The sequence below is a fragment of the Lontra canadensis genome, unplaced genomic scaffold (assembly GCF_010015895.1).
Source record: "Lontra canadensis isolate GAN:19392208 unplaced genomic scaffold, GSC_riverotter_1.0 scaffold30, whole genome shotgun sequence".
Classification (NCBI taxonomy): domain Eukaryota; kingdom Metazoa; phylum Chordata; class Mammalia; order Carnivora; family Mustelidae; genus Lontra; species Lontra canadensis.
In genome coordinates, this window is record NW_022631024.1 from 13,704,145 (window position 1) to 13,717,009 (window position 12,865).

Here is a 12,865-nt window from a genome sequence, read left to right on the forward strand (position 1 = left end):
GTGATGAGGTCACAGCGGAAGAACGGGAAAGGCAAGATGGTTCTCCCCAGGGGATCCTGGGGCACCCTCCCCAAAGCACCCCAGCCCTGCTCATGTCCAAGGCTGCTCTGGTCTCGGCTCCCAAGGCCACAGTGACTGCCGGCCTCACACCCCTGTTCTGCGTTTCTCGTCCTCACATTGAGGAGTGGGGGCTGCAGGGGGCATAGACCCTGACTCAGATTTGGAAATGCGCTCAGACAGGGCAGCTGGTGACCTGTCCAGGGATGTATGGTGGGAGGTCTTCCACATCTCACCTTGTCAGGGAGGGAGTGCTGACCAATCTCGATGCCCTTGCCAGACCCTCAGAGTTTCTTGTACCCAGAAGCCAATTCCTTGCCCACCCAGAGAGCTCATGTGTGCCCTCCCGCTACCCAGGAAGCCCCTCTCCCAACCCAGCCCATGACCTCGCTGCACACAGGTCCCAGTGGCATGAAGCACAGAAAACCTGCTCAGAGCGATGAGGGTTCAGGGCCAAGGCTGCCCAGTGAGGATTGAGAGGAACCCAGGTCAGGGCTCAGCTGTGCCTGACCGTTAGTCCCCAAGAGCAAGCATTCTGCCTCAGTCACCCTGGAGCTCCAGGCCTGGCATGGCCTGGATGAGGAAGGACCCTGGATCTTCCCGTGGTGCTAGGGAAAGGCAGCTGGCCAAGGTGGGCTGAGGGGCCCGAGGAGGACTGGGAGGGTGAGGGGCTAGGAGAGGCCATACCACGTGGATCAACTCCAGTGAAAGCAAAGAAAAAGGAATAAAACCGAATGTCCTTGGAAATTCCTTTAGTGGTTGGCTGTCCACGAAAACAGGATAAAGTGGCTTCCTCTGTCTGCAGTCCAGCCGGGCAGGGTGGAGGCGCTGAGCTCCGGCTGGGGACAGCCTCAGTCAGGACAGGGGAGGGGCGGGGCTCGGCCAGGGAAGGGGCTCCAGGGCTGCTACTTGAGGGCGTCCAGGTGGGTGCAGACTTGGGAAAAGACACTGTCCACGGAGCCCTCGGCATTGACCTGTGGGGAGACAGCCGGAAGGGTGGAGATGATGGGGAGGGCCGGGTGGGCCCCACCGAGGCACGGGCTCACTTCTCCAGAGACCTGGCCTTGCTCTCTAAGCCCAGCCACAGGGGAGCACAGGCAATCATCGAGCCAGTGGGGAAACCAAGGCCTGGAGAGGGGGGCTGACCTAAGGTCACTGGAATTTTGGCCACCCCAGGCAAAAACCCCAGTTTCCTAGGGCTACCGACGGCCTGCAGGGGGCGCACCTTGCGTACGATACCACGTTTTTCATAAAAGGCGATGACAGGCTCTGTGGCCTTGTAGTAGGTCTCTAGCCGCTTCTTGATGGTCTCTTCGTTGTCATCCACTCGCCCGCTGGTCTCTCCGCGCTTCAGGAGCCGCTGGGTCATGGTCTCAGGGCCTGCGTCCACATACAGCAGCAGCGTGGGCTGTCCGATCTGCGGGCGGAGGGTACTCATAGGGGCCCAATTCCTGCCCCACTGGGGCCACCTCCTTCCCATCCTCCCCAGTCAGAGGCCCCACCTGAGACCTACTCAGACCTCCAAGCCCTTCCCCAAGGCAGCCTGAGAGACCTTCCAGAAACCGCTCCCCTGCTCCCAACCTTTCCCATGGCTCCCCCGTGCCCTTAGGAGAGGGCCTCCTGCCCTCCTCCTCTCATGTTTCCCACTCCTTCGCTCTCCTTACTTCAGCCACACTGACTGTAGTCTGGGGTCTCGTCAGCCTCCTCCCATGCCAGGCCTTTGCTCATGCCAGGAACCCTCACCCTCAATACCAAGTTCTGGCCTTCGGATTCGAACAAAAATCTCATTCCTCTGGGGCAGTCTTCCCAGATGCCACCCCCCAGCCCGCCATCCCCAGCAACCTCCCACACCCTCTTCAGTCCCCTCTCCATCTTCACCCAGAATATGTCAGGAGGCCTCTGGTTATTTACTCGCTGTCCCTCTCCCCAGCTAGGCTAGGAGACCCTGAGGGCAGCGAGACTCGTGTCTGACACAGCGGGGTTGGACCAGAACCTGACAAGGTGGAGGGATGGCGGGCTGCTGAGCTCGGGGTGGGGGTGGGGGTCTGAACAGTGTCCCTGTCATTGGAATGAAGGTTTCATCCACCGCAAAGGGCGAGAAGGAACAAGGCTGACCTGTCCTCCTTCCACGAGGCCCTGATGCCCCCTGGTGTCCAGATCTCAGAAGACCAGATGCCTGGACCCCTGGAGGCCATGGCGGGTCTGGGCCCTGTGCTGGGTCCACTGCCCTCAGTGGAGCCCACAACAGCCCCATGAGGGAAGGAGACTTTTAATAATCTCATTTTCCAGATGTGGCCCTGAGGGTTGGAGGCGATGTCACACAGCTGGTACGTGTGGGTCATGACAGTAAGTGCTTTGAGGCTGCCGAGCACCTGACCACAGTGTCCATGGCCCAGGCCGCTTCTGTTTCAAAGACAGAGAAACTGAGGCCCAGAGCAGGGTAGACGCTTTCTTGAGGTCCTGTAGGCATTTCAAGGTCGGAACATGGAATGTCCTACCTCTGGATGAGGCTCAAAGCTACGGGAGCCCAGCTACAGCCCCAGCCTCACAGGCTTGGGAAGTGAGGGTTGGGGGGTCTGGTTCCACCCCAGCCCATTGGGATGCTTGGTCCTCCCCACGAGGCTGGGAAGGACTCCCTCTGCCAAGAAGCCCTCCTGGAGTCAGCCCTACCCCTTGCTGCACCGCCCCCTCCCCGTAGCCCTGTTTCCCTAGTATGACCTGTGACCCCAGAGGTATGGAGCTGTGTGTGTGTGTGTGTGTGTGTGTGTTCACACATGTACATCCCTGTGTATAAGCATGCGGTGTCCACAGGCATGCATTGCGTGAGTGTATATGTGCATTGCCAGATGTGTATGTGCATGTGTGTGCTCTGTATGTGCGGACATATACATGCACATAGGCATACAAGTACGTGTGTTTGGGAGAGCTGCCCCCTGCCTGGTCTTCCTGCTGGGCGTCTGTTTCGGGCAGCTAGGAGCCAACATCTTGAGGTCTACTTCTTCCAGCCAGACTCCTGGTGGCCCGTGGAAGGAGACTGGACTCCCCGGCCTCGAGGCCTCCAGCTAGGCCTGAACCCCTCTGCCACATCAGTCCTGGTTGCCCTGCCCCCTAGGTTCTGTTCTCCCCACACCAACCTGACCCTTCCAGCCCTGTCCGTCCCGCTTCCTCCGACTACAGGTTTCAAGGTGCCGAGCCCCACTTTGGAAGGCTACATTCTCTCTAATCACATCCTGCTCCTTAAGGCAGCTGCCAATGGTGCCCCCCACATTTTGCAAATGGGGACACTGATGAGGTTCAAGGAGGCAGAATGATTGGCCCAAGGTCTGTTGAGCTAGAACCTGAGCCCAGGTTTGTGAGCTCCCCAGCCTGTGCTTCCTCTCCTTCTAGACTTTTCTTCTAGACTTCTAGGAAGACTTCTGCAAACTCTTCCCCAGTGTTCCTCCTTACCCCTCTACCCACCCCAACCCACAATCAGTCTCTCTCTCTCTGCCCAAAACTCTGGCCATCACAGCAGCCTCTGCCTGGCCACCCCACACCCCAGCCCCCAAATGCACCCAGCAGGTTGTACCTTACCCTCCGCTCAAACTCCTCTCCCTGCTGTACCTCCCGAGGGTAGCCATCGATCAGAAAGCCTTTGGAGGTATCTACCTTGGCCACCATGGCATCTCGAAGCATGTCCAATACTGTCTCCTGGGGGCACAGGCAAAGATGGAGGGGTCGTGAGCTCCTCTCTGCACTCCTTCTTCCAGGCCTCTGCCCTAATAAAGGTGTTCCAAACAAGCCTCCCTCTCCAGGAAGCCTCCTTTGAATGTGAAGACTTGGCTGGGTTGCTGAAGCCCTTCATCCAACCATGCATTCATTCAGTAATACTGACTCAGACCCTCCTCCCAGCCAGCTCCAGTCCAGGGCCCTGAGGACACCACTGGGAACAAAGCAGACCTTCCTCAAGCAGCTCACGGTGCAGTGAGGTTAATTTAGCAATTTCCAAGCATGACAGGTTGAATGGGCCAAGAAGGAGGCCTTCTGGAGCTATAAAATGGGGGGGGGGGTTCTAAGCTCAAATCTGTGGAGCCAGGGAGGTCTGAGCTGAGGAGGAAAGAACATTCCAGGCAGGAAGAATCTGATGAGATTGACAGGACCGAAAGGCCAGAGCAGCTGGAAGGTAACTGCAGGGGTGGTGGCAGGAGGGGGGCGGGGGTGTTGAGTGTGTGGTGTGAGGCTGAAGGGGTCAGCAGGGGCAGGGGTCCTAGAAGCTCCAGGAGCTTCTAGAAGGAATTCCCTGCCAAGGGAAATGGGGACCAGAGCCAGGGGTATTTGGAGCCAGGGAGGTTCAAGGCAGCCCTGCCAGGGCATCATGGGTTTGTTGGTGGGGGAGCCCCCTTGAGGCCACCACTACCTCCCACCCCACTGGGCCCACTCACCAGCGGCACCAGCTGCCCCTTCTCCATGATCTCCGACAGCATCTTGCCCCTGGCCGAGCCCGAGCCGACCTCGGCCCGCAGGAGGTCCCCGGTGGAGAGGTGGGTGTAGCCGTACTTCTGGACAATCTTCTCACACTGGGTGCCCTTCCCCGAGCCGGGCCCTCCTGCAAGCGCCCACCCATTGAGAAACCCCTCGAGACGGGGCCGCCACCGGCCGAGGACTTGACCGCGCCACCCCGCGGAGGAGGGCAGAGCCCCAGGCGCAGTCCCAGCCCCAGGCTCCCAGCAGCGCCTGTGGAGAGCCTCCCTGCTGGCTGCCTGGCCCGCCTGCCTCGGACTCACCCACCACAAAGATGATCTTGGTTTTCTTCAGCTTCTCTGGGGGACAGAAAAGGGGGGCAGAGTTCAGGGACTCGCTTGACAAAGAGCTGAAGCCTCCTCTGCAGCCCCCAGCCTGTGCCGGGGCCTCACAGCGGGAGACTCAGCTCAGGCTCCTGCCAGAGCAACCAGCGACAGGCTGAGTCCAGCTCAGCGGTCAGGGCGGAGAGGCTGTTCCAGGCAAAGGCCTGGGGACGCCAGACTCGGCCCAGGCTGAGGACAGCTCTAAGGGGCTCAGATGCCAACCCTCACAGCCCCTCCCCGGCGGGGGGGGTGGCTGCTGGGCAGCAGCGGGTCACCTCTGGCCTTTGAGTCTTCCGTGGTGTGGCGGGTTCCCGAGCAGCAGGCCCCCATGGTCCCGTTCTCCCGCGTCCCCTACCCTTCCTCTCCCAGCCCCCGGGGCCTGCCCATGCCCGCCTTCCCTGGGCAGTACGAGTACGGAGTTGGCAACCACAACATATGTTGCCCTGGAGACAGTTGCCAGGGAAAAGGGCTGCGGTGGGCACGGAGAGCCCTCGCCCAGAGAGGGAGGTGAACTCGTGCTCCAGCCTCAGCCTCACCAGCCCTCAGGACTCAGCAAGACCACAGCCTTACCGCGCAAGAGAAACTGAGGCCTAGGGAGGCAGGGGCCTGCTCCGAGGATGCCAGAACTACAACTGGAACCCGGGCCCTCTTCCCAGGCTGCCCGGCCTTCCCCTCTTCTCAGGGAAGTAGGCCCTCCTGGTGTCACCTTAGAGGAGTCCCCACTTCTCTCTGGCTCTCTGTTCCTCCCCACTGAGCAAGGCTTGGCAGCTCCCATGGGCCCTGTGGCCCTGAGGCTGGAGGCCCACAGGAGCTGTCAGAGGAACAGCTTCTTCTGCGGGCTCCCATCCACAGCCTGCCCAGTGCCCAGTATGACATGGAGGTGGGGGAGCCCACAGCCCAGAGGCTGCTGGTTTGGGGGGCCCAAACGGTAGAAGGGCAACTGCCAGCTCAGAGAGCAGCAGCAGGCTCCTTTAAGAGTGACCCAGACAGAGGCACAAGGCCAAGGACTGGGTGGTGATACTTCCAGGAGGCGGGCCAGCCAGGCCCTCTGCTGGCCACACGCCTCCCTCCAGGTCCGGGCCCACAGCAGGCCAGGAGGGCCCAAGCTAACCTCAAGACCCACTCCCCTCTGGACCACGGAGAAACTGAATCCCACAGAGGGGTTGGACTTTGCCTCATCCTCGTTAGGCTTGGCATTTACACACTTGGGGCCTCTCCCCAGGGCTAGCCCCCCCTTGCCAGCACCCACCCTTTCTAGAAAGAGGCAGGGATTCAGCTCTATAAATACCAGCGTAGGAGGTGAGCTCTGGGGCCCTCAGGAGCCTCAAGGAGGCCTCCTTGCTTCTAAAATTAATCGTGGAGCTGGCAGATCCCGTGAGACACCCGAGGAGGGTGCTGGAGGCTCCCAGACAGGCCCCTCTGGCAGCCCCTCCTCCAGCCCTTCCCAGAAGGTCTCCTGAAAGCGCAACCCCTTAAGAGACGGGCACACTGAGGCCCAGGCAGTGAACAGCAAAGAAGAGCCTTGGTACCTTCCATCCTGCTGAGGTCCCGGGAGCCGAGTTAGCACACACTGCAAGACAAGGGCACAAGTGGGGCAGGTGAGGGGGCTTTCCCTGCCCTCTGCCCCCCCTTTTGCCCAGCCACACGGTATGTGCCAGGCCCTGAGGCTCCCAAGGGTACAGGGCAGGGAGGACCCCGAAGGTTGAGTAACCTTGGGAAAGTCACCTTTCCTTGGTGTACTTCCACTGTAACAAAAGGGCAGCGACGCCCTCCTGTCCACCTCTTCCCGCCGGAGGAGCCAGGTGGCGAGGACAATCCTGAGGGACAGAAACAGTGGCGTCAGCAATGGCTGAGCTGCTCCCCTTGCAAGTCCTAGAAAACAGGCGTCTGCCCAGCACCTTGGAGACGCTCCCCAGGGTTGGGAGGAAAGTTCCATGGAGGCTGGAGGCGGGAAGAGGGACTTGAGCTTCGTCCTCAGCCAGGAGGGGGTTGGGACAAGGATGCTCAAAGGGACACAGAGGCCTGAGGGGGAGGAAGCTGCAGGAGCTACTCAAGGGACATGGCCCTATACAATTTTCACATGGGGGGGTCCCCAGCCTTCACCCCTTGACATGACCCCTGTCCCCTCATCCCCTTGAGGATCTCGCTCTACCACCTGCCTTCCCTTCAATTGTGAGTGAACCCCACCTCCTCCCGGGAACCCTACTCTGCTTCAACCTCTCCTTCCACTTAGAATTGTCACCTCCACACCCACCTGCCCTCCCCAAAGCCACCAGGGACCATCACAGGCACTCTTGCCTTGACCCTTGATGCCCAGCCCTCGGGCAGCATTCACCCTGCCTGGCATGCCCCCAACCCCAGGCCCCTCACTCCACCCTCACGATGCTGGCTTCAGGTCCCCAGGACCCCTGTCTCTCCCCAGCCACCCCCAGCCTCTCTCCCCAGCCCCATAAGTCTACAGTCCCTAGAGGGGCCTGGAGTCCCCATAGAACATCCCATGCCCCCAGTTCCACACCCTGTTGCCCAGCCAGAGACCCCAGTCTCTGTGAACACCCTTCTCCCACAACCCTCTTCCCCCCTGCACACACATGTCCCGACTGTCCCTCCAGCCTGTGGGCTCACCACCACTTCCTTGTTGCAAGCAGGGCGCCTGGCCACTGCCCCAGCCTCCCATGGGTCTCCCTAACTCCATACCCCACCAGGCAATCCGCAGGATTCTCTCTGATAAGCATCAGACCACATTACTCGTCTGCTTAAAACTCTCCCACATGTGGCCCCCTTAACTCCCAAGATAAAGCCTGAGCCCCTAACATGGATGACAGAGTCCAACAGCCTGGCCCCTTCCCCCCTCTGCAGCTTTAGCAGCCATCACTTGAACTGTTTGGAGCCTCCTCACCCACCATGACCGTGTCCCACCTGTAGGCCCTGGCTTCTGTTGTGGTACCTGATGCCTGGATGCCTTTCCCCAGGTGCTGCTGGCTAGGACTCAGTTCAGCTGTCACCTCCTTCAGGAAGTCTTCCTGAACTCTGCCCTCCCCTCCCACACTAGCGGGTGCCTCCTTCGAACGCCCCCAGTGTCGCACACACCACACGTTACTGGACCTCTCTGTTGTACCCCCAGCCTGTGTGTCCCGCTGCACTTGGCCTGGCCTCGGGCTGAGCACAGGGCTGGGGGCCTCATGCCATGCTCACAGCCATCTTGGAAGGGATCTGAGGCTTGGAGAAGAGAAGAGACTTGCTCCAGAGCTCCGCTGGGGTCAACCTCGGGCTGCATCTTCTGTTGCTTTTAGGCCTGGCACCCAGTGGGTCTCTAAGCATCTTTGCTGACTGTCCCGTTGCTCGTGGGGCATGAGTTATAGCCTCTTTCCTGCTGAGTGTGCTCAAGGAAGGGTAGGAGGTGCCAGCGCCCCAGGCAGCTGGTAAGGGAGGAGGAGGGTCCCTGGCCAGGGCGAGCTTGAGGTGACACCCTGCGGAGTGGCCTCCCACCCACCTTGCCCTGCCTCGCAGTAACCTAAGCCCCTCTGTCCTGCTGGCACCTGCCACTTCCTTGGTCCAAAATAACCTGGGTCGTGAGGAGGCCTCAAGGAGGCCAGGGGTCCAGGACGGAGTTGGGTTACCAGCTCAGCACCCAGGCCTTATAACGCCCCCGGGTCCAGGCTGCAGCAACTCCTCTTGTGTCCGAGGGGTCTGCCCAGGGGCCCGGGGAACTGAGGCCCAGAGCAACAGCCAGTTAAGGGCTTATCACTCAACTGTGTGACCTTGGGCGTCTGGTGGCCCCTCTCTGGGCCTGTACCCCCCAGGCCCTGTCCTGCTGGGGCTGGAGAGCCCTAAGTGGATATCTGAGCGGTGCTCAGAAAAAAGTCCCAAGTGTTGGCCCCAGGGCTCCCTTAGAGACCCCGTCCTTTCAGGAGGCTGGGCCAGGGGGACCAAACAACCAGGGGGCTTCCTGTCCCCCCAGCACTCAAAATGACATGGCAGGATAGCTCCTCCAATCTCATAGGTGGCCCCCACCAGGTCCTCCAGGCAGGGCGTCAGGCCACAGCCCCCTTCCCTGGGCCCCAGCTGGGACGTGCCAAGGGCAGGGACCTGGAGCCCCAGCGCCAGGAGTGCCAGCCCGGACAAAGGGGCGACTGTCTAGGACGCTAGGAGGGGCTGCAACACACACCCCCGGACTCGGGTGTACGCAAGGTGGCACAAATAGCCGGAGCAGAGCCTGGGAAGAACAGACAGGAGGATCCGCACGATCACAACCACCCATACAAACACACAGCCGCACAAACCCCAAGGATGCCTCGACACACACAGACCCGCGGCCCCAGGCGCGCGCCGCTCCCCCAGCCCCCGCAGAGGCGCCCCCCGCGCCCAGACATGCACGCGGGCACACACTGACCTGGGGGAGGGGTGCGGCGGGCGCCGGGGCCAGTGGTGCCCTGCCCGTCCTCGCCGGCTGCCCGCAAAGGCGACTATTTATAAGGCTGTCAGCAGCGCGCAGCATGCCGGGAGCCGGCGCTCCGCGAGGGCAGGGAGGGAGGGAAGGAGGGAGGGAGAGCGGACCGGGAGGGAGGGGGGCCTGGACCGGGTGAGCCCCGATGGGAAGCCAGAGCAAGGCCGCCGCACCCCGCCCCAACCCCGGGCCGCGCATCCCCAGGTGGCTGGGCCTGCCCTGCCGGGTTTTCTCCGGCCTTGCCTGATCTCCCGAGTGTCCGAATCACAGCAGGGGGACAGGACCGCGTTTCCCTGTCTGACAGCTGGGGAAACTGAGACCCAGAGCGAAGAGGCCCTTTGCACAAAATCCCATGGCAAATTATTGGCAGAGAGAGGCCAGTCCACGGCGGGTGGATTCTGGGGGCTTTGCCAGACCAGTCCCCCGACCCCTCCTCAGGTCATGAGGGTCCCCTGGGCTGAGACCCACCCGGAACTCCTCCTCTCCTGTTATAAGGAGCCCCAGAACGCCTCTGGGACTGAAACTGTCTCAGGACCCTGAAGACCATCCAGGTACCCCTTTCCGGGCTAGTGGTTGTGCAGAAGATTTTAAAAAAATCAGCTCTGCCTCTATTAAACTGCCAGGCAGCCCCCAGAAGGTGAGCCCAGGGATGTGGGATGTTCTTTTTTTTTTTTTTTTTTAATTTATTTATTTTTTTAAAGATTTTATTTATTCATTTGACAGACAGAGATCACAAGTAGGTGGAGAGGCAGGCAGAGAGGTGGAAGCAGGCTCCCCACTGAGCAGGGAGCCCGATGCAGTGCTCGATGCGGGACTCGATGCGGGGCTCAATCTCAGGACCCTGGAATCATGACCTGAGCTGAAGGCAGAGGCCTTAACCCACTGAGCCACCCAGGAGCCCCGATGTGGGATGTCCTGAACGCTGAATAGGATGTGAGCACCCAGAATGGGGGGCGGAGGGTGACAATCCTGAAAAACAGAACAACTCCCATGAATGAGCACTCACTGTGTCAGGCACAGGGCAGAGACCTGGTCTCACACCCAGTCTGCAAATCCTTAAACACAGAGGAAAGTGAGGGTCACACCTGTAAAACGGACATCCCTAGCCTGAACCTGCATAGAACTTCTGACCATGAAATCTTGTTGGGGAACAAAAACTTCATCTAATTTTTGACACAGGGACCTGTGAACTATTGAACTGGACAGGGGCATATGATGGAACACAGAGCTGCTGTACCCCCACTCTTTTTTTTTTCCCTACAGATTTTATTTATTTGACAGAGAGAGAGCAAGCAAAAGTAGGGGAAGCAGGAGAGGGAGAAACAGGCCCCTGCCAAGCAGGGAGCCCACCACGGGGCTCGATCCCCGGACCTTGGCATCATGACCTGAGTCAAAGGCAGACGCTTCTCCGACTGAGACCCCCAAGTGCCCCTGAACTCCCATTCTGGATAAAAATTGGATATTTTCCTGGTAATTGTCATAATGTACTAGAAACCTGACACACCATAAACTGTCATTCTCTCTTCCAATCATGATGCTTGGGAAACAATTTGTGTGGTCTTCCTAATACTTCCGCAATTTGCTAATGAAGACCCCTGGCTTTTACTCCTCAACGGGACACGATTTGGGTTGCTCCCCGAATTTGTGCTCCTAGAATTACAGTTCTCAGACCCCCATTCTGCATGGGCACAAAATGTGTGCAAATGGTTCTCCAGTGCCCATGGGGCATGACTGATAGGAGGGATAGCCAGGCTGGGGCAAGGTAAGACTCTGCAGTTTTTGTCCGTAAGAGAAAGGAAACCAGAGGTCTGTGTAGCCGGCTGCCCAAGCCAGAGAACTAGGCAAAGAGCCTAGTGAAAATAATTCTAAACATGCAGGGGCGTGTGTGTATAAAATCTATTCCTACGGGTTTGGGGTGGTTTTTTTTTTTTTCAACATCTCTGAAATCGTGTTGTCTTATAATCAAACCGATTGTATCTTTAAGACAATGAAATGAAGCAGAACAGAGCTGGTGGGGGTACGTACATGACCCCTTCAAGGAGCTGGGACTTTCACTTCTTACTCAGAGGCTGGCTGGCTGGCTTTCTTTCTAAAAATAAAACAAGCACCTATTACTTTATACATAAAACAATTTTAACACAGATGTACCTTGAGGACTTGAGGCTAAGTGAAATAAGCCAGTCACAAAAAGATAAATATTGTATGATACTAAGGATATAGAGTATCTAGAATGCTCAAATTCATAGAAACAGAAAGAATGGCAACCAGGGGCTGGGTGGGGAAGGGGAAACTCAGAGTTGCTCAGATTTAAACTTTCAGACACATGAGATGAGAAAGTTCTGGAGATGTTTTACAATAAGGTAAGTGTACTTAACACTCCCAAACTGTACACTTAAAAACGAGTAAGTAGTAAATTTTATGTGGTTTTTGCCACAATAAGAAATTTTAAAATCTTAAAAAATAGTAAATAAAAACAATTTTAAATATCTATTTTATTCTGCATTCTTGTCTCAGCCATGTTGAAGTCTCTGTGAAAAACACAATTTTGCTTTTTTATAATTCTATTTGAGCAATTTGGAAGTTCAATGAGCTTTCCAGCCATCCAAATTTCTGTGAGAACCTGTTTTGATTATTTTATTTGTGTATGACCTGTGGATTTTCCACCAATGCTGGGATATTAAAGTGTCAGGATTTTTTCCCCTAGTTATAAACTAAAAAAAGAAAAAAGGAGGCAGGGAGGAAGAGAGGGAGGAAAAAGGGAAGGAGAGAAGGGAGAGCGGGTAAGGAAAAACACTGCATGGAGGAAAGTCTGGAAGATTATATTTAGACTATTAACAGGGACTAGGACCAGGTGATACCTTCTATCTTGTATCATTTGAATGGTTTATGTTACTTTATTACGTGAAAAAAAAAAAATACCTGGGACACCTTGGTGGCTTAGTCGGTTAGGTGTCTGTCTTTGGCTCAGGGTCCTGGGATGGAGCCTTGCTCTGGGCTCCCAGCACAGTGGGGAGTTTGCTTCTCCCTCTCCCTCTGCCCCTCACCCTGCTTGTGCTCAAATAAATTTTTTTTTTTAAGATTTTGTTTATTTATTTGACAGACAGAGATCACAAGTAGGCAGAGAGGCAGGCAGAGAGAGAGGGGGAAGCAGGTTCCCAGCTGAGCAGAGAGCCTGATGCGGGGCTGGATCCCAGGACCCTGGGATCACGACCCGAACCGAAGACAGAGGATTTAACCCACTGAGCCACCCAGGCGCCCCTCAAATAAATCTTAAAAAACAAAACAAAACTAAACTAAAAACATATGAAATGAAACCTTATTATTTTTATTTTCATTTCTAAAGGTTTTATTTATTCATTTGAGAGAGAGAGAGAAGTGAGTTGCAGAGGGACAAGCAGACTCCCCGCTGAGCAGAGAGCCCGATGCAGGGCTCCATCCCAGGACCCTGGGATCATGACCTGAGCTGAGGTCAGAGGCTTAACCGACTGAGCCACCCAGGTGCCCTGAAACCAGTTTTTTAAATATTTAAAATATATTTTGG

The 12,865-nt window shown here is 57.2% G+C and overlaps 1 protein-coding gene across 3 annotated transcripts; it reads right to left on the reverse strand.

Moving 5' to 3' along the window:
* Window positions 1-792: 792 nt before the first annotated feature.
* AK1 (adenylate kinase 1) lies at window positions 793-9,397 on the reverse strand. Of its 3 annotated transcripts, none has more exons than XM_032865937.1 (8): window positions 9,271-9,397; window positions 6,606-6,697; window positions 6,410-6,450; window positions 4,821-4,856; window positions 4,479-4,642; window positions 3,631-3,747; window positions 1,283-1,474; window positions 793-1,031 (listed from the first exon to the last, which is right to left on the reverse strand). In XM_032865937.1, exons 3-8 carry the CDS (start codon window positions 6,414-6,416, stop codon window positions 963-965), a joined length of 585 nt encoding a protein of 194 aa, XP_032721828.1. In that variant the 5' UTR covers window positions 6,417-6,450; window positions 6,606-6,697; window positions 9,271-9,397; the 3' UTR covers window positions 793-962. The 3 variants fall into 3 exon arrangements, with proteins under 3 accessions (XP_032721828.1, XP_032721829.1, XP_032721827.1); XM_032865938.1 differs by having other exon boundaries at window positions 6,592-6,697; XM_032865936.1 differs by lacking the exons at window positions 6,410-6,450; window positions 6,606-6,697; window positions 9,271-9,397 and adding an exon at window positions 5,156-5,269.
* Window positions 9,398-12,865: the final 3,468 nt, after the last annotated feature.

Bases quoted from the DNA above. Each gene is read 5' to 3' on its own strand.
- AK1 (XM_032865936.1), bottom strand. From the start codon at position 5,210: ATGGGGGCCTGCTGCTCGGGAACCCGCCACACCACGGAAGACTCAAAG. The intron at 4,857-5,155 runs GTGACCCGCTGC...TCTGTCCCCCAG, and splicing joins GGAAGACTCAAAGGCCAGAG to AGAAGCTGAAGAAAACCAAG. The intron at 3,748-4,478 runs GTGAGTGGGCCC...CTGTGCCCCCAG, and splicing joins AGGGGCAGCTGGTGCCGCTG to GAGACAGTATTGGACATGCT.